The sequence below is a fragment of the Mytilus galloprovincialis genome, chromosome 13 (assembly GCF_965363235.1).
Source record: "Mytilus galloprovincialis chromosome 13, xbMytGall1.hap1.1, whole genome shotgun sequence".
Lineage (NCBI taxonomy): Eukaryota > Metazoa > Mollusca > Bivalvia > Mytilida > Mytilidae > Mytilus > Mytilus galloprovincialis.
The window spans coordinates 5956635-5982125 of record NC_134850.1 but is presented as its reverse complement, the minus strand read 5'-3'; the positions used below and the strand labels follow the sequence as shown (position 1 = coordinate 5982125).

The following is a 25491-nucleotide window of genomic DNA, read 5'->3' as shown; positions in this document are numbered from 1 at the left end:
GCACAACCTTTTTGTGATAAAAAAAAACAAGACAAAAAAAATTATCCTGCAACAAGGAGACACAAAAATCTGTAATGTATTGTAAGTACTATAGCTTCTAAATCACAATTCAACATAATGTTTGAAACAAACTGCATTTAAAAAGCACCCTATTTCTGCTTGTATTTTTTTGAAAAATCTTATTGAATTTACAAAAATATAACAATGCTAAAATATCCATCTTTAATAGCAAAACATAGATTTCTACTCACTTCATGATAGTTCTAAAGTTTTCTTCATCAACTCCAATATCTGGATCTGACAAGCGACTGATGACATCTGGCATGATATTATATACAGCATTACCCTACAATAGGAGAGTTACATGAATTATTCTAATGCAATATCATATTTCACACCATTTTTGACATTGGAAACAGTGTTGTGAAATATCCCTGTGATATTTTAATTGTTTAAGATGGTACCTTACACTACAGGGAGATAACTGTAAAATCAGCTTAAAGTTTTAATCACTTTTCATTATTGTTAAGGAAATATTAAGCTTCCAAATGATCAAAATTGGTGTTTGTCAAACTGCTATATAACCAATGAGATTTTTCTGATGAAATTGTTGGTTAAATTTTTTTCAAATTTTTATTCAAGGTAAATATTTTGTAAAAAAATTATGAATATTAAATTCAATTTTAGTCAAGGTGTTGGGTACCTCCTTAATAGAATTCTTTAAGAACAGGTTCTCGTTTCTGGTAATGTTACCACTTTTGAATTCGACTATGCACCTCTTCAAATACAGTACTGTTCCTTTATGGTCCTTGAATAATTGAACCAATTGAACCCACTAATAACGTGTCATACTACAAACAGCATAAACCTTCGATAAAATTTAATAGGAGAAATCTATGTAGTTGAAACAATTTGTAAAAGGTCAAGAAGGTAGATGTCAAGGTATGACACAAAATTATACCATAAAGGTCCCTTAAACGTTATTGTTTTATTATACTTTTCTCATTTATTTATACTTTACCTTCTTTGACAGTTCAGAGAAGAACAGTTTTGCTAATCCAGAGATTCTTTCATCATCATCTACAATACACATGGCCATCTCACTGATCTGACCTTTGACCTTCACCATATCATTTAAGATGAGATGTGTCAATATCTGCATGGTGTTCTTTCTAACATGAGTAGATGTGTCTCTCAGTCTGTAAAACATAAACTAATGTTAGGGCGGTTTTAGAATTAAAGTAGAGAATTTAAACTGACCTTAAACTTAAACTAAAATCTTCCAAATTCTATTTGCATCAATATTCTTGCTTGTTAATTTGTATCAGCAAAATTTAAAACTGATGAGCTCATCTAAATGTTATACAACAACCAATAGTGATACATGGGAGGAATATATAGATCTGTACTCAAACAATTTTGGTTCAAATTTACTATAGATAAGATACCTTTATTCCAAGATATGAATTTCTTATATTTCCAAAACAGGATTATAGGTTTTGAAGAAGTAAACATTTTACCTTCCATATATGTGTGCTGTCCATGGCTCAATTAAGTTAGGGAACCTGAACGTCAGATCTCCCAGAGCAATAATGGTGTTGGCCCTGATGACTGGGTTAGAGGATTTCTCCAGAATAGTAAATAACAACTGTAGGTTATCTTCACAAAATGTGGAACTGAAAAACAGAAAAGAAAAAGGGTAAAAACATTTTGCTATCAAGTACAGCAACATATTATTAAATAGTGGATATTCTATGTGAATAAATCAATTTGCCCTGAGCAGAAAAAAATGTTATATTTTAAAGTTCTTATTTGACGTCCTTCTTATGCTTAAACAATAATTTCCACAAAATATGATGTACCCATGCTTAAAAGTCACAATTGATATAGCATCATTATTTGCAATTTCTGGAAGTTGCTACCACTAAAACTCAATAAAAAGTGTTTACGGAAATAATTTTTTTTTTTTTTTTTTTTAGAAATTAAATTGTGAAACACTTCATAACATTTAGCTTAAGTTAAGCATAAAGTAAATGACAAATTCAATGCCTTTCATGTTAAAACGAGCATAAAAGATAACAAACATTATTTCTTAAAACATCACATCTACATAAATTATGAATGACTATAACCAGTTATACTAACCTGACCATCATGAACTTTGACATTGCCATGGTAGCTGCTGTTCTCAGCTGTGGACTGGAATATTTAGTCTGGTTCTGACAAATGGTAACCAGTAATGGTCCAAGAATTCCTAGCAGGTTATTTCCTGTCAGAAAAATATAATTAAAAACATCAAGATATCTGAAGCCCCACTTCTCTATATTAAACTATGTTATCTTAATACATGATAAACTTTATAAAAAAAAAAAAAAAACAGCAACAAAAAACGATTATTCATTGATTTAAGAAAAATATTCTGTAAAACTTTGGGCTGTTTTCACAAATAAAATCTTTAAAGTAAACTATATAATTGAATCAAATTAGATCTTTATACCTGTGACAATTTCCTGCTCACATATTCTTCTGATATATTCCACCTCGGCATCTTCAGCTGCTGCCCCTGCCAAACCAAGTTCATCTTCTATAGCCTCACTTTCAATTCGTGACTACAAATAATAATACATAACATAATCAATCTATTGTACATAAATATTTATTTTGAAGATTATAACGATAATATTTTGAATCTTGATATTTATGTATCAATATTTAAAAGAATATACTGAAACATGCAAGATTTAACAAGTGAAACTGTGAGCAGATTATACCCCCCTCTGCAAGTGGACAATTTTAAAAGTGTAAAAATATACAAGTGTTCGGTAAACAGGAAGTTGTTGAGTGATGAATCTGAAAACACATCACACGGTATAAACTTGTATAAACCCTGAAACCAAATTTCAGAAATCCTTGTATTGTAGTTCCTGAGAAAAATGCAACGAAAAATATTCATGAAACAGATGGACTAACTGATGGACAGACAGAGGTAAAACAGTATATCCCCTTTTTTTAAAAGGGGGTATTAATATCAAAAGCTTTATGACTCATTGTGGTTTTAGTTGAATGTTTGCTGTCCAACTGGCCTACCCCTCATTTTTTATTGAACAAAAAATATCCTCAGGTTTGATAGTAGGTTGATAATAAAAATCAAAGTACAGTTAAACCTGTGTTTAAATGACAGTTCCCCCCCCCCCCCCCCCAAAGTGGTGACATTAAAAGGGATCAATTTTGCTCATGGACACTGAGAATGAAATATTTGATAAATTGACAACTAACTTTATCTTGTTTTTTGGATGGTTTCTTCTTTTTCTCTTCCTGTACAGCTCTGCGTCTCTTGAGTTCTCCCAGTACACTGTTATCTACATGTATCATCTGACTGAAGGCTATACTACCAGCTATAGAGACCAGTCGGGTCAGGAGTATTGTTACTTCTGTGGTAGAGGAGGTATCATCCATGGGTTGAGAATCACCTAGGAGAAAAAACATAAAAAATTGTCTCTCAGAAAATTGTTTTAATCTTCAAAATTATTCAATCTAAAGGTCAGTGTAAATCCCTCAAGGGTAAAGATAGTCTCCTGCATTTCATCCAGGTTATCGCTGATCTCAAACGGCTAATTTGTGAAGATTTTACAAGTGTATATCGATGGTTTTTGGGGGTATCATTTAGACTAAATAATGAGTCAAAAATGAGTCGGCGATCTCATATTTCTTGGAGACAAATTATTTGTCTGATATATATGAAGTGAAATATTTATCCCTTTTTCATGTTGAAATTAACTTAGATACTTCAAAGGGGTAATTAGTTGCTGCTATTGGCATCTATAAAATTTGTTTGGAAACAAATATGCAGACGATTTTTTTTTAGTTTGTTCATCTATACATATTGTTTACCTGCTGCAGATAATATTGTTGTTTCTAGTTTGCCTATCTGTATAAGTTTATCCGCTATAGCCTTAATGATGTTCCCACAGATGACATCGGGATGTTCAGATAACTTGTAGATAACTTTTACTGCCTGCTCTGCCAATGCTATCCAGTGATTGTTTTTCTCATCAGCTACATCTAAAATCAGAATCATACATTAATCCCTGCCCTCTTTGGCTAAATCTTAAATCAACATTGAAATGTTACATAAAATCTTTACCATTCATGGCAAAGTTTTCATGTAAGCCTTTAGAAAGTATGTAATTTGTTGAATGTTTAAATTTGTGGTTCCCCTGTACCCACGAATTCAATGAAAATTGATATCCAACTAATATTTATGAATCCACAGTAGATTGATTGAATGAAACTTGGTTTTAAAGCCACTTTAAATTCAGAAATTATTACAGGGTGAATAATGCAACAATTTGAGAATTACAATAACTTGCACTCTGTAATCATATTCTTAATATAACCCATCTGTAAAACTTTACGTAATCAACAGAAATCTATACCACTGTAAATTCGTTATTTTCTTTCAATTTCTAGTGCCACTACTAACCTCAATGTTTTCTTTCCTCGATTGATCAAATGTAGGCGAGAGAATATTTTTGATTTTTCCTTATTCCTGAAGTTTGAAAAAATTAACACCTCTAAAATAACATTTATTCAATATTGTCACTTTCTTGTATTTTTTTGTACTATACTTACTATCAATAAGTAGTTCTGACAGTCTAGTAAACATTTCATGGTCCTCAGGCAATCTGTATGGTTTCTTGGCAACAGCTCCTTTTGCCTGCAAAGGAATTACTACTGGTTATAATACACTATCAAGGAGCTTACAATTAATGCAAGCAAGTACACATATGGCTGTTGCAATCATTATTTTCTTATCTCTTGCTTGACTTGTAAAATTTCAGACCAAATCTTTATTGGTTTTCTTTACCTATGTGTTTAGATATAAATTGAAAACAGAGAAGAGCATGTGTAAGGTCAAATCATCAGGGTAATTTCCCTGTCTATTCCATTTACAGCTACTACCAGTTGATATATTCTTAGTTTTTCTCATGTTAGCATTGTGATAAAAAGGTCTAAATTGAAGAAGACCAAAAGGTGAAAAGTGAAGAAGACCACAAATGCTAAGTAAACTCTGTGGAAGCTCCAATGAAGGGAACAATGACAAACTGGGTTCTAGAAAGGGTCAATTGTGTGCTTATGGAGATGTTTTCATATTGTGGTAAGTCCTGACAAATGACCAAGATCTTTGAATAATTTGTGGTGGTTCCATCATCAATCATATTTGACCAATAAGAGTACACACAATAGCATACAATAAGACAGTATCTCTGAATATACTCAATAAATGATTTTGGAGTAAAACTTGACTACTAATCCTACCTTTTTGTCTAGTCCTAATTTGAGTAGTGTAATACAAGTATCTTTGGCCAGTATAAAATCTTTTGTAGCTCGACTGCCCAGTCCTTCTTTGACCAGTATTTCAACATTACTCTGAACTATTTTGGCATTGGCCCTGAATAATTAACATTACAATAATTGATTTAATATGATAATTAAAATTGCTTCTTATTGTTATTCACAGCAATGCCTCTGAAACATAAAGAGTAATGTGAATGCTAAAGAAAGGAGATCATCTTAGTGAATAGTGAATTGAAGAGCAATTCAGACATGGTCAGGACAAGCAGATGTAATATTAAGGGGGTAGACCTTGGTTCAGGGAGATAACTCTTTAAATCAGTTAAGCGTTTGTAAAAGTCAAGTTCATCAATGTATTATAAGCATTTACCTGAAACAGATTGAAAATAATCTATGTAACCTAGAAGCTTAGAATATATTTTTGAAAATGGTTGACACAAACGTACTGATGATTTTAAGAGTTATTTCCCTTAACCTAGATCTACCTCCTTTAAAAGAATTACATTGCCTTCAATGGTGACTATATCAGAAAAAAAATTAGACACTCAGTTAAAGAAAGCAAATTTGATAGGAAGGTAATGCAAAATTGTGGTCACTCTGGCCTAAATTTCAATTCATGGTTGAGGGACTTTCAATTACTTACAGTTTGTTTGTCAAAATCTAAAAATTTAATTATTTGTACACCAAAATGAAAATCATGTTATGCGATTGGTTGAATATCCATTCATTGTTATGCGATTGGTTGAATATCCATTGTTCAGGAAAAAGTTAACCAAAAACAGCATATAGTTTTACAGACCTGCCAACTTTTGAAAATCTCCATGGGGGATTTAGTGTGCGACCAGATTTTTGAAGGTTTACAATTTTAGCGACTTTTCTGTGTGCATTGTTTTTTACTCCTAAAATATTAGTAAAATAGTCTAAGTCCTCTTCTTTTTTCTTTCGGTATACTAATGATGAGCTTGTAGGTCTTGATTTCTTTTATTTGCATGATTTTTGAACTATTAAATTATAAAATTGACAAAATAACTGAAGAATAGAGAAAAATGGCTTTAAAAATAAAGGATTCAAAGTAGAGAACCCCCCTCCCCTTTCCTTGACTCAAAAGACCTTAAACTACATGTCCTAAAGTTAGAAGGATGAAGACAAATTTTGATTTAGTCTTACTTATGGTCTTATCAGTATCAATGATAAAATGGATAAAATTTGAGTTATCTTTCTTTGTATTCAGAGGTGCTCTTACCGGCGTAGGCTTATACCGTAACACAGTAGAAGTGAATACAAAATGGCGTCGATTTGAAATCAACAGACACACGACGTCTGGTTTCAAAAATTAAACGGATTTCAAGATAAATGATGTTTTCTTGAGAGTTCATTACAGTTCTCATCTTTCAATTAATTATGATTTTGTTGTGGAACTACGGCAAATGTTGCAAATTGTGCTTGTATGATAAATTGATTAAAATTGAAAGGCTGTTTGACCAAATTTGTGTATACAAAATAAATTAATTTCGAGGACTGTTACGACCCATTAGGTAATCTGATTACCTACAACCACTAATTATGACACCTGTTGTGACTGTTGATTAGCGTAGGGTCATTAACTTGTCATAATATGTCCCCAGGTAAAATTATGGATTTTTTAAAATTGATCAGAAAAACTTCAAAATCGGTAAACAATAATTTTTTCGGGTATATTTGTTGAAAATCGTGATTTTTACTAATTTTACGATCCCGATATCAGGATTCGGGTTGAGGGATCAAAATCGGGATGATACCGCAAAAATCCGGATAGTTGGCAGGTCTGGTTTTAAAAGGTTACCCAGAATGCATTAATTGATTGATTAGCTTTTGTTTTACGGCACCACAGCACAATATGCTACATAAGAAACCAGAATGCATTAGACATTGAAATGATATATAACTCACCCTGCAGCCATAGATAACAACATTAAGGCGGCTCTACTATCCTGCTGGGTGGTGTTAGGGACTTTCATAGTAAATCTTTCCCACAACATCTGTATAACTGATTGGTCTAGCTCTTCAGACTTCACAAATTCTACAATCTGAAAAAAGAAAAGAGTCATCACAAATCGCATCATATTTTATATTCAAAAACCTCTAGGATTCATCTGTGGACTACATGGACTTCAAATGTATGCAAGTGTTTACATTACTACAAAATCATCAATTCTACACAGGATTTTAGCCAAGTTTTTATATATTTGGTCTGAAGGACTAGTACAGTCTGAAATAAAGTTCTACTTAATTGTTTTATTTCTTTCAAACGTTTCAAAATGGACAATTCTGTAAAAAAAATTGAAGCCCTCAATATTTTGGTTTCTTTTTTTACCGCAGAAAATAGTTGACTATTAGAAACCTCAACTAATATTTACATGTTTACAGATTCTTTAACAACCATGAACAATTTAATAATTTTTGTATAAAATACACTTTCACTTTTACATAATTTCATACTTTTAACAGCATACAGATCTAATTTTTTAGACAAACTTGAAAGCTTGTCTAACTTACAGACAGAAAATTGCAAACATAAAAACCTCATCTGTAGAATAATTCTTACCAATCCTTCCAGAGAAGTTAGATCTCCCATAGTAGCACCATCAACTAATGCTGACAAATTCTTCACAATCGTTAGGGATTTTGATCTGAAAAAAGATGTTAGCAAACCTCTCAAATTTAGGAATTAAGCGTTAGTCTTAGTGTTCAATTTATTGCCTTGATTTTGGCACAATTTAAATTTCATCATTTTAGGCATTTTTTCAAGTAAAGTAGACACAAGATCTCATTCAAACATGTTAGTAGTGCTAAATAATCATACTTAAGTTCTTTAGCTCATTAATCAGGCAGTCCTGAACTAGCACAATTGGTTATCTCCCCCTACCTACCTCTGATTAGAATCTGCTGGGCTGAGATACAGTCGTTTGTAGGCACCAACAACAGCTTCTTTGATTCCAGACTCTCGGCTCCAGATCAGGGGTAACATTCTTCTGATCCCCATCATCATTATACCTAGCCCAAACTCAAATCCTGTAATGAAGAACTCAACTGCTTCAAGAACATCTGTAATTGACTTAGAACCAAGTAGCTGGCAAATCATTGGAACAGCTTTCTGTATTTGTGTGGCAAAAAGTAACGAATCCTGGAAAAAAATGTAAAATTTAAGTTCAAATGTGAATCAACGCAATTACTAGAATTTACTTTTAACCAACTATTTATTTATCAATGCAATAAACTGTTTTAAACTGTGAAACAACACAATAACTTTATTGAATTTTAACCAATTAACATTGAGAATGGAAATGGGGAATGATTCAAAGAGACAACAACCCGACCAAAGAGCAGACAACAGCCGAAAGCCACCAATGGGTCTTCATTGCAGCGGGAAACTCCCGCACCCGGAGGTGTGCTTCAGCTGGCTCTTATTTATAATCATTGAAATGAATTGTTTAAACTGTGAAACACCACAATTAATTTATTGAATTTTATCAATTTATTTTAATATGAATCCATAAAATGATGAATTGTTTAAACAATAAAAGAAAGGTAAAAAAAAAAATGATTTTTCAAAACACATTGGTTGAGGGATCTTAACAACACATGTCCACACTTAAAATTGTCACAAGTCTTCATATAAACAAATATGTAATTTGTTAATTAATACTAGAAGTTTTTATATTTGTCTGATATATAACAAACCTTTAAGTACTGTACAACAATCTGTTGTTTTGATATTTCATTAACCACTAGATCATCAGCTGGCTGTTGTTGTTCAGACAAAACCAAGTTAGGCTTCTGCGATTCTGTAAATTAAAAATATTATTTCATTCTTTTACTGTTATAAAATGATTATTTTCAACATAGTGTTATAAATGAGGCTGTTAGTTTTCTCCATTGAATTGTTTCCCTTTTTTTCATGTCTGGACCTTTCAGACAATATTAGGCATTGTTATTTTCTCATTTTTTAAGCCTGAATTGTTGCCTATAATTGCTTATATTTGCTTTAAATGAACAATCATACCACAACTCCTTATTATTATATTAAAGGTATTGTTCCTAACATGAGTTCTGTGAATTCATACTTGGAAACACATGTTTATGTCTGTCGTGGGAATACATGAACCATGAGTTTAGATGGTCAAGCTAAATACCTATTTCCTATAGGCTTTTACATTTAGAATGTGTGATAACTTTGAAATGAAGTATCAAGGAAAATGTGGGTTTTTTTTAATCCACAAGATAAATAAATAGAAAACAGTACAAAACATTGTAGATTACAGTTTGTATAGAACTTTTGCTAATTTTTGTGCTATTTTCATATTTCCTGAGCGGTGTGAGAAAATATTTCTGATCACTAGTGAAATATCTGTTCTGAGAAAATGATTGGTTGAAATTTAATTATGACTTTTGGTTTTTCTTGATTTTTCGGAATTTCCTATTGTGACGTAATGAAAAAAAGTTGACCATGTCTGATGACATCCCATATAAAAAACAAAAATTTCTGCAAATGTTTGAAAAGGAAACATCATCAGAGAAACAGTTTCCATCACTTAAACTGGCGCTTCAAATATTCAAATTTAACTGTCTCCAGTGAACAATATAGTAACATACTTGTGGTAGTTATGGAAACTATATTGACAATACCTGAGAAAATCTTGTACAAATATTCCATAGTCTTTTCCAAGCTCTTTAAATCTGGTTCTTCTTCACCTCTGTTAAAAATAAATTAAATACCCAGTTTTGTTCATGATATTAGTTTACTATTAAACCAATGTGGTAAAATAAAACTTAAACCAAAACAAGGGTTAAATTTTCTTAACAATAAACCAGTACTTTCTGTAGCCTTGATTACTAGCTAATTTATTATGACAATACATTTCATATAAATCCTTCATGAATCATAAAAACTCTTTTATATAATGTAGGCATGGGTACCAATAAATGGCCGACATGAAGAGACAAGAAGATGTTGCTGAAAAGGATGAGGTTCTCTCAACAATTGGTTTTTGTTTCTGCAGAATTCCCACTAACAAGTACAGTAGCATTTGGTCAGATAAGACTCCCCAACTTTCTGGTTTGGGGGAGGGAACTCTTTCTTGAATGAGGCTGACTACTTCTGATATGTAGCAGGGACTCCTTCTTGAAGGTGGCAGACTACTTCTGATATGTGGGAGGGACTACTTCTGATATGTGAGAGGGAATACTTCTGATATGTGGGAGGTACTACTTCTGGAGTGGGGGAGTGACCTCCTCTAGTATGTGTGAGTGACTACTTCTGGAACGTGAGAGTGACTACTTTTAATATGTGGGAGTGGTAGTTCTAGTGTGTTGGAATGCATATTTCTGAGGTGGGAGGTTCTACAAGTTTTTGACTTACTCTTCATCCTGAGAATTTCCACCAACAAAAACAGGAATCTGTGGGAAGACATCTAACAAGGCCCAGGTCAAGGTCACAGCATCTTCATATTTCTCTTCAGTAATCAAATCGTTGATTTGTTTAATGACGCTAAAAAACATAAAACACTTGGTGTGAAATTAGCAGTACTGATATAGTTAGTTAGTTAGCAATTTTGATTTACAGAAATGAAATGCACATGCAGTAAGATAGTCTATATATCTGTCAGGTTAGTCTAAAATACCTCCATTTTTCCCTTACATTTAATTTTGTCTTTTTAAAATTTATTCTCATCGTGAATCTTTCCAATACTCTCAGTTCTATTTTTTCGAATCTTTAATACCTCTTTTGAACTCAAAATTGATTTGTAAGTTTTAAAAATTTAGTACATTTACAATCAATTGAAGTTGTAACATTTTCTTTAGAAAAGCAAAAGTTTCATTCTCCTAAATCCCACTTCTAGATGTCCCTCCCCTTAAATGTTTTCATTGTTCCAATCTCTTACCTTTCAGAAGTTTCATTTTCTGGAATCTTTCCATTATTCCCACCCTCTTCTTCTTCATCATCCTCCTTATCATGTAGTGTTTTAATCGCACGCCTTAACTTTGTTTTCAGTGGTTTCCATTCCTCATCTATCTTCTTAGTGACTGGATCTACAGAATCATAGTTTATAGCAATTATTTTCTTTTAAACCATCAAAATGTAGTCAGCTATAAAATATTCATTTTCTTGAAATATAACTAATATAAATATTATTAAAGATGTTCAAAAAACATCTCCCCGGCTATCACACAAAAATTCTTTTAAGCACAGTTAAGACAAGATTTATCTCCCTTCTATCACAACTTTCTGTAGTGTGCTACCATTGGGCAAGTCCATTTAACATTTCAATAACCCTTGTGTGGTGTATATCCTTGTATTGCAATCAAAGAATAATCTTTCAAATACTTTTCATGGTTTAATTTGAAATACCCCTCTTCACAGTTAATTGACTGCTCAAATTAAATCAAAGTAACCATTGCTCATTTAATAACACATTAATTGTGAGCCATGTGAAATTTCAACTTTAGTCTATAAAGTGGAATTAAAGCACAATATCCTTTCTTTTATTTCAATAATCATTTAATATTATACCTGTTTGTGATGAATCTGTCTCCATCTCCTCATCTCCACCAGCCATTTCCTTTAACTTCTCCTTTTCTTTCTCATAATTCTCCTTTAGTTCCTCCACTGATAACTATACAATACATTAAGTATATTGGTCATCACATTGTATCATTATTAGTTTTACCCTGCAATATTATCTTTTTCATATTTGTTTAGTGGAGTTTTTTTTCATTGCTATAAAACTTTGTAAAAATATTTATGTTGAAACAAGACAAAGGAGAAGGTCCGGTAAGGGCCGATTTTGGCCTCAAATTTCAGGTTCATCTAACGAAAGTTTTTCGACGCTTTTTAAACACTTAAGTGTCTATTTCAATTGATTTGATTAGTTTATGTGAAATTTTTTAACTGATTTAGTCATTATAAACGCTCTGATTCAAGCTTAAATATGAAAAATCTATCAAATATGCCAAAAACGTCACTTTTCAGATGTTTTTTTGTCAAAAATGAAAGTGGCCGCAACCGTGTTCATCCTCAACCTTTAGATATGATTTGTATTATCATCAAATACAACTTATATTTCAATATAATGAATGAACACGAATGCGGCCACTTTCATTTAAGACGGATACCGTCTAAAAATTAACCAAAATGCTAAAATTTTGAAGATTTCAGTAATTTAGCATGACTTAATTATGCTAGAACGCGATATTTGTGCATTGTATTGTCAAAAACAGCTCATATTTATGTAGCAGAAGCATTTTACTTTCCAAAATATAGCATAAAGATTACATTTTCACAATTTTCTAAATCTGCTATATTTTGGGGCCAAAAAGGGGTCTTACCGAACCTACTCCTTTCAGTTTTTAGTTTTTAAGTGCCCACTCTGCTTTTCTCAACTGTATCGTACAAGAAAAGTTGTTATGAACTATTTGTGTCTAATAAATTTTCATTTTAGCTGTCCAATCCCAAATCTGATAGCAAGCTTTGACCATGTATAAAACATTTCTTCTAAATACCTTTGCAGCAAATGGGTTACACTTGATGAACGCTGTGACTAGTTGTATAGAGTTCTTCCTCACTTGACTTGATTTATCTGCTAATCTTCCAATTACTAAAGTCAACACTTTATCCTGCCATGTCAGTGGTAAACACTAAAAACAGAATAACAATATTACTTAGATTGTAATTTCTGACTTTCAGCTTTGATATAAACTGACTTGTAAGAATACTTAAACAAGTTAGAGGTCTTCTATAATACTTTATGTTAATTTAACAAAAAGGTAAATGACGTACAATTTAATTTTCAACCAATTATACTATAATTTTATAACTACATTTTCTTTAGTGTTTACCTTTTCATTAACGATATTCCACCAGATCTGCAATAATTTACTTCTTACAAAAGCATTGACATCATGGATATGTTCCTGAATAATAAAATCATCAATAAAAATATACATGTACTTATCATAATAAAATGTAAGACACTCAAATTCTCTGAAATAAGATGAAAATAAAAAAATAATGGTGTTTACGAATACATCAATATTTATTTAGACTTTTAACAATGACAGAAACAACATGAAAACCTTTAAAGTTGTCATAGAAGATAATAAATTGAAAAGATTTTTTTTCAAACAAACTATTTCTGAAAGTTTCAACAACTTTTCTTATATACGATTGAAGCCCTAATCCTGAAGATAAAATTAATAATAAACTCATCATTGATACAAGGATTATATTTTGTATTTACGCCAGATCCACGTTTCGTCTATAAAAGACTCATCAGTGAGGGCTCAGGATCAAATCCAATAAAGTTAAAAATGCAAAATGAAGTACGAAGTTGAAGAGCAGTGAGGACCAAAATTCCTAAAAGTTTTGCCAAATACAGCCAAGGTAAATCTATTCCTGAGGTAGAAAGCCTTAGTATTTTAACAAGAATGTGTCCATAGTACATGGATGCCCCACTCGCACTATCATTTAACATGTTCAGTAGACCATGAAATTAGGGTCAATACTTTAATTTGGCATTAGAATTAGAAAGATCATATCATAGGAAACATGTGTACTAATTTTCAAGTTGATTGGGACTTCGCCTTCACCAAAAACTACCTTCACCAAAAACTTTAACCTGAAGCAGGGCAAACGAACGAACGAACGGAGGCACAGACCAGAAAACATATTGCCCATCTACTATCGTAGGTGGGGCTTAAAAATTCAAAAGTTTCATAAAATTGTGATACATACTGTTAGACATTCTAAGAACTGGTCCCTGGTCAGCTTCATCTTATTATCCAGATCATCTTTACTGAGAACTTTCAGTAGAATTTCTCCCATCACTCCAAGTACACCGTTCCTCAATGTATACGACTAAAAATAATAGAAATAACATGGTGAAGATTACATACTGTGGATTCAAAATTATTTGTTGGATACCGATTTTTATGATTTTTATGTGTGTAGATGATCCACGAATTCAAATGTTCAACCAATTACACATTTTCTATAGGCTTTTAATACAGAGATTGGCAAAACCACGAAATAAAAAAAACCCACGAAGTTTTCCTCAATCCATGAAAATTGATACCCACAAAAATATATGAATCCGCAGCAAAATAAATATTTCTAAAAACAAATAAAAGAGTTAAAAGTTAAACAGTTAAAATTGTATTGAAATTAAAGAAATTATTTAAACTTCAAAGATATCTACAATCTATGAATTCTCTTTGGAAAGAAACAGTTGATATGTTGAAAGAGTTTTGAAGAACAGGGAGAATAAACTGGGTGATCATTTTTTGTTCAGAATTAGTAGAAAAATTTCTTTTACTTGTGGCTACCTTTTTATTACTTTTGTTCATAAATCAATTTCTATACATTTATCAATAGTTGTAGTAGAGCAAAAAGACACCAATCCTAATGACTCCTCCTCTCCATTGAAACCATGCCCTATGGTGGCCTATACTTGTAAACTTCTTTACCATTTGGTCAATTGGTCTCTTGCGAAGAGTTGTTTCATTGGCAATCATACTGCATCTTCTAATTTTTATAATAACTTTATATTCTACCAATCTATTTTCAGTATGATATTAGGATTTAGCATTTCATTATTAATGTTGAAAAACATGGAGCTGTTTTATTTAATTAGAAAATATCAGTATAAAAGCAAACCTCCTCATCCAGGTGGCACATCAATACACTTATACTAGGTAACATCACTAATGGTATTTTCTCAGCTACTTCAACAAGGAACGCTGATATACATCTAGTACCAGAAGGATCTCTAGCGATGTCTTTAGGGTCAAGGCGACCTACTTCTCTAAAATAGGTTATACAGAAATTCAGCTCATCTTGTTGACACAAAGTAATTGTAAGAATACTTTAGAAGAAAAAAAGTGATCAGAAGCAAATCTTTTCCTCATAAAATTGTCAGAATATCTTATTTTTTTAACTTTAAGGTCTCAATGCACTAGGAACATATTTTGTTTTTCAGTCTTAGATGCATCGATATAAAAACGAGTGCACACACTGAAATGTCTCGCCTTCTTTACTAATCATTGATATTATGTTGATAGTCCTAAGTATAAAGCTTAATTACAACTGTCACATAAACTTAACATTAACCAAGATAGCTAAACAAAGACCAATGAACCATGAAAATGAGGTCAAGGTCAGATGAACCATGCCAGGCAGACATGTACATCTAACAAAGCTTCCATACAACGAAAATAGTTGACCTACTACTTATAGTTTAAGAAAAATAGACCAAACACAAAAACTTAACACTGTGCAATGAACCCTGCAATTGAGGTCATGGTCAAATAAAACCTGCGGGACTGACATATTAGATCATAATATATATCCATACACCAAATACAGTTGACCTTTGGCAATGTTTGGCATATAATATTAGATAAAAAGACCAAAACTTAAAAACTTTGACCACTGAACCATGAAAATGAGGTCAAGGTCAGATAACATCTGTCCGCTAGACATGTACACCTTACAATCATTCCATACAACAAATATAGTAGACCTATTGCATAAAGTATGAGAAAAACAGACCAAAACACAAAAACTTAACTATAACCACTGAAAAATGAAAATGAGGTCAAGGTCAGATGACACCTGCCAGTTGGACATGTACACCTTCCAGTCCTTCCATATACCAAATATACTAGCCCTATTGCTTATAGTATCTGAGATATGGACTTGACCACCAAAACTTAACCTTGTTCACTGATCCATGAAATGAGGTCGAGGTCAAGTGAAAACTGTCTGACGGGCATGAGGACCTTGCAAGGTACGCACATACCAAATATAGTTATCCTATTACAGTAGACTCCACCTAATCGGATATCGGCTAAACGAATATATCGGCTATTGTAATATTATTTCAAAACACCGAACCATTCCCTATACATTTCAGTCAAAATACATCGGATAATCGAATATCGGTTATTAGAATATATCGGCTAATTGGATAGGAATATTCATGAAAAATGTGTGAAACCATGTACAATCGAATATTTTGAAATAATTTCATATTTTTCTTGACAGGAAATGAAGCCGGAAGTTGCGCCATTACGAAGTTTAAGAAAATTTCAGTACAGAAATGTTTCATTTTATTAATAAAACGATCTTTTATAGTCAAATAAAACATGTTTCTTCTTGTTGTCTTGTTTATTTTATGAATCTGATATTATATTTTGCCTAAGATGTGTTTGTTATGTGTTTATCAAAATGTGATCGTTATCATTTACTTCACAAACAGGGACACGACAGAAATAATAAACTGTGCGTGATGTTCATCAATAATTATTAAATATGAATGAAAAGTACCTCTTTCTCAACAATTTATTAAAATATATATAAAAGTCCCGTGTAAAAATAAGGAATCGTGTGTCAATAGCATATCCCAGGTGAAATAGAATTATGTAACTTGTACACATGTACGCCATTTTCCTAATTTACATAATATTCAGCCTTTTATTTTGAACCACGGCAGATAAGATAGAAAAGTAAATTAATTTTCCTCATCTTGATGTCCAATTTTATAATCATAAAAGTAGTTGTATTACTTGAAATGGAAATGTGTTTCAAAAATAAAAAACTGTAGAAAATTAGATCCGAGTTCGATCACCTTCTTAAGCTATTAATAGATTTACCTGTGGCCTACTTCCGAGAATTCATAGTTATTTTTAGCTTTTACCTGTTTAAACACACAAATGAAACAAATCACGCAAAAACAACAAGTCTCATATTTTAAGAGGTACATATTTTATTCAGATAATCAACACATAATTATAAAATCAACAGACTGACAGTTAAACAAAATACATTGTAATCAACTGATCGATCTATTACTCAATCAACCGATTTATCCGAACTTGTACCTGAAAAAAACATTGAGATTAGTTACAAATTTCCATTAATAAAGCAGCTATAATAGCTATTGGTATCTTAGGGTTGTGTCTGTCAATTTAAAAAAACAAACTTGGAGGAATATACGTTCATCGGCTAATTGAATATATCGGACAATCGGATATTTTTAGCTGACATTTTGGGTATCCGATTGGCCGGAGTCTACTGTACTTATAATAAGAGAGAATTCAACATTACAAAAATTCTGAACTTTTTTTTCAAGTGGTCACTGAACCATGAAAATGAGGTCAAGGACATTGGACATGTGACTGACGGAAACTTTGTAACATGAGGCATCTATATACAAAGTATGAAGCATCCAGGTCTTTCACCTTCTAAAATATAAACCTTTTAAGAAGTTAGCTAACGCCGCTGCCGTAGCCGCTGCCGGATCACTATCCCTATGTTGAGCTTTCTGCAACAAAAGTTGCAGGCTCGACAAAAACATTGTCCAATCTGTAATTTTACTGATTGTGTCCTATCATAGATTGTGACATTATAATTGAGTGTAGATTCTATAAGACGGAGGAGACACTTTCCCTTTCAATGCACCTGGTTCCAATCCCTTCTGGAGTTCAAGCAATTCATTTTTGATGGTAATTAAACAATTTGAGCGATTTGAATATAGGAAAACTATTGTTGCCTAAACTGACCTCATTATTTCTTGTATGACACTTTTCACTCCCAGTTCATTGGTAATTATTTCTACTGTGTGGGCTAGTGGTGACACTAAATGCTCAAAATGTTGAAGCAATTGTAAGATCTTCAAACTGGCACCTATAAATAGAAAATATATGTTATATCTTTGTACACCTTACTGTTGAACAATTTAAACGAATATTTTAAAGGGCAACAATTCAAAGCAGAATGTACTAATTTGCTGCATTCAGTCGAGCTTTCTATTTTCCTTCATCAAACATGTCAAACCATTGTAAACATTAAGTTTGGGGAAGACAAAAATATCAATACCTTCAGTATAAACCAAGAATTATAACTCTTTTGGCACTATATTTGTACGATTAAGTTTAAAATCTTACTGAGTCCATGGTTATATCTTTTGGCCATTACACCAATCAAATGGCTGATAGCATCTCTGGTTTCCTTAGATGTCACTCTAGTTATACTTGGGTTCTCTAATAGCCTGTACCCACAGTTTGTTACAAGACTGAAAAATAAAAAATATCTGGTAATTATATGTTGTCTAGAATTTAAAAATGCATGTTTTAATACGTTTGCTTTATCACTTCTCCAATTGTAGTCTCAAATCAACAGAATAAAACAAAGATACTCAAAAGACTTACAATTATAGACAACAAATACACAAAAATCTAGTCTTTTTATAACATTGATTTAAATGTAAACAGAGTAGAAAATGAAGAGCTATTGAGTGATTGATTGTTTGCTTAATCATATGTTAATGATAATCTACAGCAGTGCAAATATCTATATATCTGTGTTACGTGTTCTTACTATGTTTTGATGCAATTTAGTTTACAAAACACATATTCTTGTATAACTTTTGAGGATAGAAAATACAGGATTTATTTCACATGTGAAATTGTGGTTTATTTTTGACAGGGAAATCACAGCATTGAGCATTTCGTTGCAACCAATATACAAATATTCATGAATATAACATGGTTGTAGGTGAATTAAATACAATTACTGTAAACCAACATCTTTTCGCAGATACTTTTTGTGTTTTGTCTTTACTAGCCCCCTCCACAACAATTGAAATTTCAAGATTTTCATATTTATTTGATGTAGCTGAATAAGGAGAGATCTAAGTTTTAATTATTTGAGAATTTCTCAATCATGTTATTTTTCTACTCTTCAAGAAATAGTAGGTTTACAGTATTCATGTCTAAAATCTTTTGTTTTCAGTAATAGCTTTAAATTTTCTTTTGAACATACGTAACAAATTCCTCTTCCACTATTGGTGGATCCCAGAGTCTGTGGATATTAGGAGTTACTAGATGTAACAGTACTTTAATTCCACATTCCTTCTCTCTATCCCAGTCTATTCCAGAGTCACTAGGCTTCTTTTTGCCTCTTCTTCCCTGTAAAAAATGTTAATCAGTTATAAATTTATATAAAAAGTAGACTGATATTGTTTCTGTTATGCTGTTTATATACTTACAGTTGAAGCAGTTAATGTCTGGGTTAAATCAAAATAGATTCTTCACAAATTTTGAAGAACATCTGATTAAAAAGTTACTTTATACTTAAACCACTCCTCTAAATAGCAAGATATGAAACTATTTAAAAACTTCAGAATTAATGCGATGTTTTTATTATTGCAGAAAATGTCACAAGGTTGTAATTACAATAAATAAAACTCTGATTTTGAATTTGTTGTATATGATTTAAACAGGTTTTTTCTCAATATTTCAAAATTTAAATTGCACTTTAGTCTAAAATTGCAGTAATAATTTCTGAATTACAATATATGGTTAGGTTACACAAAAATCATGTATCTTTTATTTCTTAACATATTATTAAATAAATTCTTGCAAAATAGGTGAACATCTGCATTGTTAGAAAGGGTGTAAATTTTCTTGGAATATTAGCACATAGTCATAAGATGACAGGTGAAAGTTGAATACAGACAATTTAAAATGTCAATTACCTTTCCCCCAACAACTTGACTTGCACTTGGCTGTGTGTCTTCTGCTTCAAAGATCTCAAAGAACTGACTGAGGAGATAACAAATCATCTTCACCATGTTAGAGCCATCTTTCCTCACCTCTGGCTCAATGCTGGTCTCATCCAATGTGGTGGCCAGGTTATTGACAAAACTCTGAGCAACTACAAAGTCATTTTAATGAATATAAATAATTGGTCATCATTTAGATAGTCATCTACCGGTACTGGATAAATTCAGTAAGTAAACAGAGGATATATTTGCTTATTTTTTTTGGAGATTTTTCTCTGATTTCAGACTTAAGAAGCTTTCAAATCATGAATTTTAGGGGCAAATATGAAGGATGACAATTATTTTTTGGTAAAATTATATATTTACTAACTTCAGTGTCATTTATTTGTAAATTATCTCCCATGTTTACATGTAAATAAAACATTGCCCTGAAAATTGATTAAAACAAAATTTTGTTATAAATGTTAATTTACTTTTAATGAGGAGCTGCCATGCTTCTTCCTTCAGGTCACCACTAACATCCTTCTGTAAACTGAAAAAAAAATAATCAAAATTTAGCTATTCCATCATTCACTGGGGGTCTCATTGGGGGGTTCCGATCCCGGATCCCGCTTACTGTTTTGTCAGATTCCCGTATCCCACTTACACTATGTACGTAAGCAATTCTCATTTTTTTGTCATTTCCCGGGTCCCGCTAGACCTCATTTCCTGTTTTCACGACACAATAATTTGACTTTCCCGTGTCACGCTTACCAAAAATCGGCAATCCCGCGTCACGCTTAGACCCCAATGAGACCCACTTCACTGTAGTGCCTTAACCTCCTTATCATTTGGGAAGAGTACATGTATGTTGCAGATCAATTTTGATTTCACTTGTTAAATTTGCCTGGTTTCAAATGATAACAAAAATTGTGTGAAAAAATGTAGACCTCTTATAATAATACACTTTGAAATAAAATGCAATAATGAATTGCAGTAAAAATATTTTTGAACTGAAAATGAAAGCTATTAATTAAAACAATGACTTTCCCTAATTTTTTAACATTATTACAGCTAATTTCTTTAAGCATGTAGAGCAAGACTTTAGTTAGCTTGCTTGCTTTGTTTTTTTATTGTACAATCATTATGATAACACCCAATTTAATTCAAATATTACATATGGACCATAATTTGCTATTGGGCTCCGTTTCCTATAACTATAGAAAAGTGATAAAATTTGAATTACTGTAAGAAAAGTTGTAACTATATCTAAAGATGCCATTATTTTTATTAACATACAAGTGTATGCTACTCTTCCCTAGAAAAAAAATTGAAATCTACGAATTTCAAAGATTCTACAACCGTATTTTTGTGTCGTTTCTCGCGTTACTTTTTGCTTCCGAAGAGCATAACGCTGACTGATTTATAGATAATCGTCACCGGCAAATTCGTAACTTTTGCTTTCAAATAACAAAGAACATCGACCAATAAGAATAGTGAGAAGAAAATGCCGAGAACTATAAGTATTTATGTAGTAGATGTAAGAACAGTGGCGTGATTTTTGTGTCCGATTTCGTAACGCAAATTTTAGATGATGTAATCTGCTTTGTTGTAATAGAATTCTTAAAAACAATATGCAAATATGAACTCTCGCGAGATGTTCAAACAGGTAAATCAGAGATGATTTACATTCTTGTTTTGATCTTCGTAATAATTAAGTAAGAAAATGAAGTTATCGTTATGCGTTACATTTCACACGAAACAGATGTCCAGTTATTTATTAAAATTGTTTTTGTCCTTAAGTTCTAATCATTTCCGGTCATACGTGAAACATGTGACTAACATGTGATCACGCCCTTACAGCCGGACATACGATATACTAGTTCTAAACATTGTTTTTGTTTCCAACAGGATGTTAGCAAACATAATCTGTAGACTTGTTTCGACTTGTTTAAAAAAGGAAAATACAATTTTCAAAGAGATTGCGCCGGGGGTCTATTATTATTCCTATGTGCATAATGTTACATACGATCTTGTGTGAAAATAAATGCCCAATGACTTGACAAAATCGATTTCAAATTTGACCGACATTTAAACACACTACGTTTCCCAATAACGATGTAAAGGGTCCTTGGAAAATTCAATCAAAATTACGTCTCTTATCATGGTGCCGATGTTCCTTGGATTGATTTTGCTTCAGCAGTAAATATTACTGGATATTTTAGGTGAATAAAGATAATTAAATGAAAAATGCATGTTAATATACCGTTACACTAGGAATGTACAAAGTTGGTAACTTTGTCACAATTTTTAATTATTTTTTTTTATTCATGTTCTGCAAACACTTTTCAGAAACGCAATAAACTTGTCAAAGGAAAAGTAAACTTTTACCAGGCATGACTTGAAAAGAGAAACTTTATTGATTTTAGCCCACTAAAGTAGGTTAAAATGTGGAAACCATGTAGATGGTGTACAGGTCACAAATATCACATGGTGCCTATTTTAAAGATTTTAATTCCAAGTTAAAAGTTTTTTTCTTTACTGGATTTAAAGAATTTTACATTGCCAATGATTTGGAATAAATTTTATATAACTGGAATTTCAAAACCAAATATAAATATATTTTTTGGGCCAAAACATCAAGATGCAACGATTATGGTATATCCTGTATCAATGAAGAAAATATGGAAAATTCTGAATAAATTGTACTAATTGTTTTCAAAACAAGCACATATTTAGGAGTTTTATAATACTGTTACATTTAAGATGGATTTTAAGAAAAAGTATACTGTTCAGATTATTTTAAGCAGATTTTGCAATAAAATAAAACTAATAAAATGCTTTCGGTTTCTTATGGTTTCCTGTCACGTTTAAAAAAAACTTTAAATATAACATTGAAAATAGATTTTAAATATTAACATGAAGCAAGTAACACTAGTAATGGTGTTTATTTATGCCTTTTAAATTATATTGTGCAAAATAAAGAAAATAAAGATTGGTTTCCTGTTTGGTTTCCTGTCACGTAAACGGTGAATCAAAATGTATTAATTTTTTCTCGAAAAACTCAATTGTTCCATTCATACTATTCTAACACTAACACAACCCACAAAATAAAAGTTAAAATTTTAGAACTTATAAAAAAGGATACAAAAAGAAACCAAAGGCCGAATACCAAATTATGGTCCATATACAGGTTAAACTATGCCTATCAGTGTTCTCCCCAGGCCGATATGACGCTGCGGTGCCGCAGCGCCTTCATAATATTTTCGAAGATCCCGCAGCGTCTTAATTGTCCGCTGTCCCTTAATACTTGATGCCGCAGCGTGTTAATTTTCACAATTTCATTATAAATGTTGGTTAAAATTGTCTAGTTGCTGATCACCGCTGAGAGGTCGGTCAGTGTTACGCAATAACTGATAATTAGTTTTACCTGAGCCACGCTTATCTCAGCCTTATCGGACTATGTTATCATGTAATAGCGTACATGATCGTCAAGAAGATAGATATTTGTAGAAGAAAATTTAAAAAAATAAAAACTTCAGTGCAGAAATTGAAGAAATAGATCGCAAATACATTGTATTTACGCATTGTGTGTGTGATCAATTGACCATTTAAATAACGAATTTTTTCATTGGTCGAGAAGAAGAATCTATTTTAACACGACCAATGAACGTGATGAATACACGTGATAAATTTGAATACACATTGCTAAAGATATTTACGATGAAAATTATGAATGAGAGTATTTGTAATTGAAAATAATAAAATAATCTTTGATTAAAGATAAAGAGAAGTGATTTATTTTACTATAAAGTGAAAAAATGTTACTTGCTAGGTAAATTGTCTCAAACTGTCGTGTTTTTAGAATTAAAATGATCATTGAACATCGATCGTAAAATTCCGTTCGTCGGCAAATATGTGACAATCAACACGGGTACGGAATTGCTGAAGCTTCTATATAATGTCACTAGTTGATAATTTCAATGGTCTTAACTTTAAAAAACTTGCAAAGTTTCGTTTATATCTACCTGCCAGAGATAGGTTTCTACAATAATACACATGGAAGCGTAATGTAAAACTACGGAAACTTGTCAGCTGTTCATTAACATATTGTTGTTTTAAAAAGTTGTTTACCAAATATGATCAAATATCTTAACCATATTCGATTTTATTAATTCTGAATGAACATGTTCTCTGCAAATAACAAAAGGGTGACTTCTAAGCAAAAGGCAGATGTTGGAAGTAGAAGTTTTTTTTCTCTCAGCCTAATGACTTCTAATGAAAAGGGGAATACACCTTCCTCTTCACTGTCAGTATAAGCAGATGTCATTGCTTCTCTTAATCCCAACCTAGCTATAGTTTCAGCAAGTGATAACAGCAAGCACCATGTTTCTGGTTTCAATGACAGGTGGCTGACTGAGTTTTCATGGCTTACAAATGTGAAAGGGGGTAAAACCAAAAGTTATTGTGAGAGGTGGTTTTCAACCCTAAAGAGGATAAAGACAAAATTGAGGAACAGACTGTCCAACAAAATAACACTATCTTGAAACTTTATCCCTAGAAGGAGCAGAGAGTACAGAGATGAATATTTATATTTTGACTTATAAATAACTTTTGTGTTTAAAATCAATTTATTTCATATATATATATATATATATATATTCTTGTAATTCATTATTAAATACTCTGCATTCTCAAACACATAACACAAAGCATTATAATTCATATTGCATGTCATGGATTAATGACTGATTGCTTCAGATCACAAAAGTTCACTTTAAAAAAAAGAGTTACGCACCCTTGAATTTTGCGCCTTAAAAAAATCCTGGGGAGAACACTGCCTATACATATTGTTTAAAGATGTCAATCTTAATTACAAAGTTCGTATAAACAATTATACAAACAAAGCAAGCAAGCCAACCAAAGTTTTGCTTTACTTGCATTAGGAAATTAGCTGTAAAAACAATTTTATAATGAATAGAATACAAACCATATAACACTGAACAGAGTATCAAACTTATGTAAAAGACATTTGCTGCCCTGGCTTCGGAAAGCAGTCTTTAATTCTGTAAAGACAAAAAATATCTTTTTATTTCGAGCACTTTGATCTTGTAAGTTATAGTAGAAGTTTAAGGAAAAATAAATAAAGATTGTAAAATTTTTGAATAGAGATTAAAATACTGCTGCTTTCTACCTGTAAATAATTTATATCAGTATAAAATAAGAAACATGGTAGGATTATCTTTTTAAATGTCAAAAACAAGAAATAAAACTGCTTAGAAATAAATATATACCACAATATTATACTGCAAATCCAACGGAGTACAAATTGAAACAGCTTTTAACATTTTGTCATGTAGAACTTTACAAAAACTTAGCAATATTTTTTAAAATTCTTACACGGTACTTGTGATTTATGTTAGTCTGTTTTGAGTTGAATGTTATGGTAGTTTGTAAATTGACATTTTGCTATATTTTACCATGTATGTAGCATTATTATGTTTAGTGTGAATGTATAAACATGTGTATACGTGTATATATATGATGTCCTCTTGTA

The 25491-nt window shown here is 31.7% G+C and overlaps 1 protein-coding gene across 1 annotated transcript in view; it reads right to left on the bottom strand.

Moving 5' to 3' along the window:
• Nucleotides 1-25491, bottom strand: part of LOC143057373 (condensin complex subunit 1-like) — a 35038-nt gene that overhangs the window by 6252 nt on the left and 3295 nt on the right. Inside the window, exons 3-29 of the mRNA XM_076230677.1 lie at nucleotides 24925-25000; nucleotides 20429-20487; nucleotides 19929-20107; nucleotides 19214-19359; nucleotides 18337-18464; nucleotides 17953-18076; nucleotides 15047-15194; nucleotides 14126-14248; nucleotides 13231-13305; nucleotides 12895-13029; nucleotides 11906-12008; nucleotides 11277-11424; nucleotides 10754-10882; nucleotides 9927-10088; nucleotides 9076-9187; nucleotides 8265-8518; nucleotides 7940-8024; nucleotides 7285-7421; nucleotides 5320-5452; nucleotides 4633-4717; nucleotides 3892-4062; nucleotides 3277-3470; nucleotides 2498-2609; nucleotides 2146-2269; nucleotides 1521-1676; nucleotides 1022-1199; nucleotides 252-346 (exon numbers count right to left, since the gene is read on the bottom strand). Coding sequence (XP_076086792.1) covers nucleotides 252-346; nucleotides 1022-1199; nucleotides 1521-1676; nucleotides 2146-2269; nucleotides 2498-2609; nucleotides 3277-3470; nucleotides 3892-4062; nucleotides 4633-4717; nucleotides 5320-5452; nucleotides 7285-7421; nucleotides 7940-8024; nucleotides 8265-8518; nucleotides 9076-9187; nucleotides 9927-10088; nucleotides 10754-10882; nucleotides 11277-11424; nucleotides 11906-12008; nucleotides 12895-13029; nucleotides 13231-13305; nucleotides 14126-14248; nucleotides 15047-15194; nucleotides 17953-18076; nucleotides 18337-18464; nucleotides 19214-19359; nucleotides 19929-20107; nucleotides 20429-20487; nucleotides 24925-25000 — 3571 coding nt within the window. The remainder of the gene's footprint in view (nucleotides 1-251; nucleotides 347-1021; nucleotides 1200-1520; nucleotides 1677-2145; nucleotides 2270-2497; nucleotides 2610-3276; nucleotides 3471-3891; nucleotides 4063-4632; nucleotides 4718-5319; nucleotides 5453-7284; nucleotides 7422-7939; nucleotides 8025-8264; nucleotides 8519-9075; nucleotides 9188-9926; nucleotides 10089-10753; nucleotides 10883-11276; nucleotides 11425-11905; nucleotides 12009-12894; nucleotides 13030-13230; nucleotides 13306-14125; nucleotides 14249-15046; nucleotides 15195-17952; nucleotides 18077-18336; nucleotides 18465-19213; nucleotides 19360-19928; nucleotides 20108-20428; nucleotides 20488-24924; nucleotides 25001-25491) is intronic.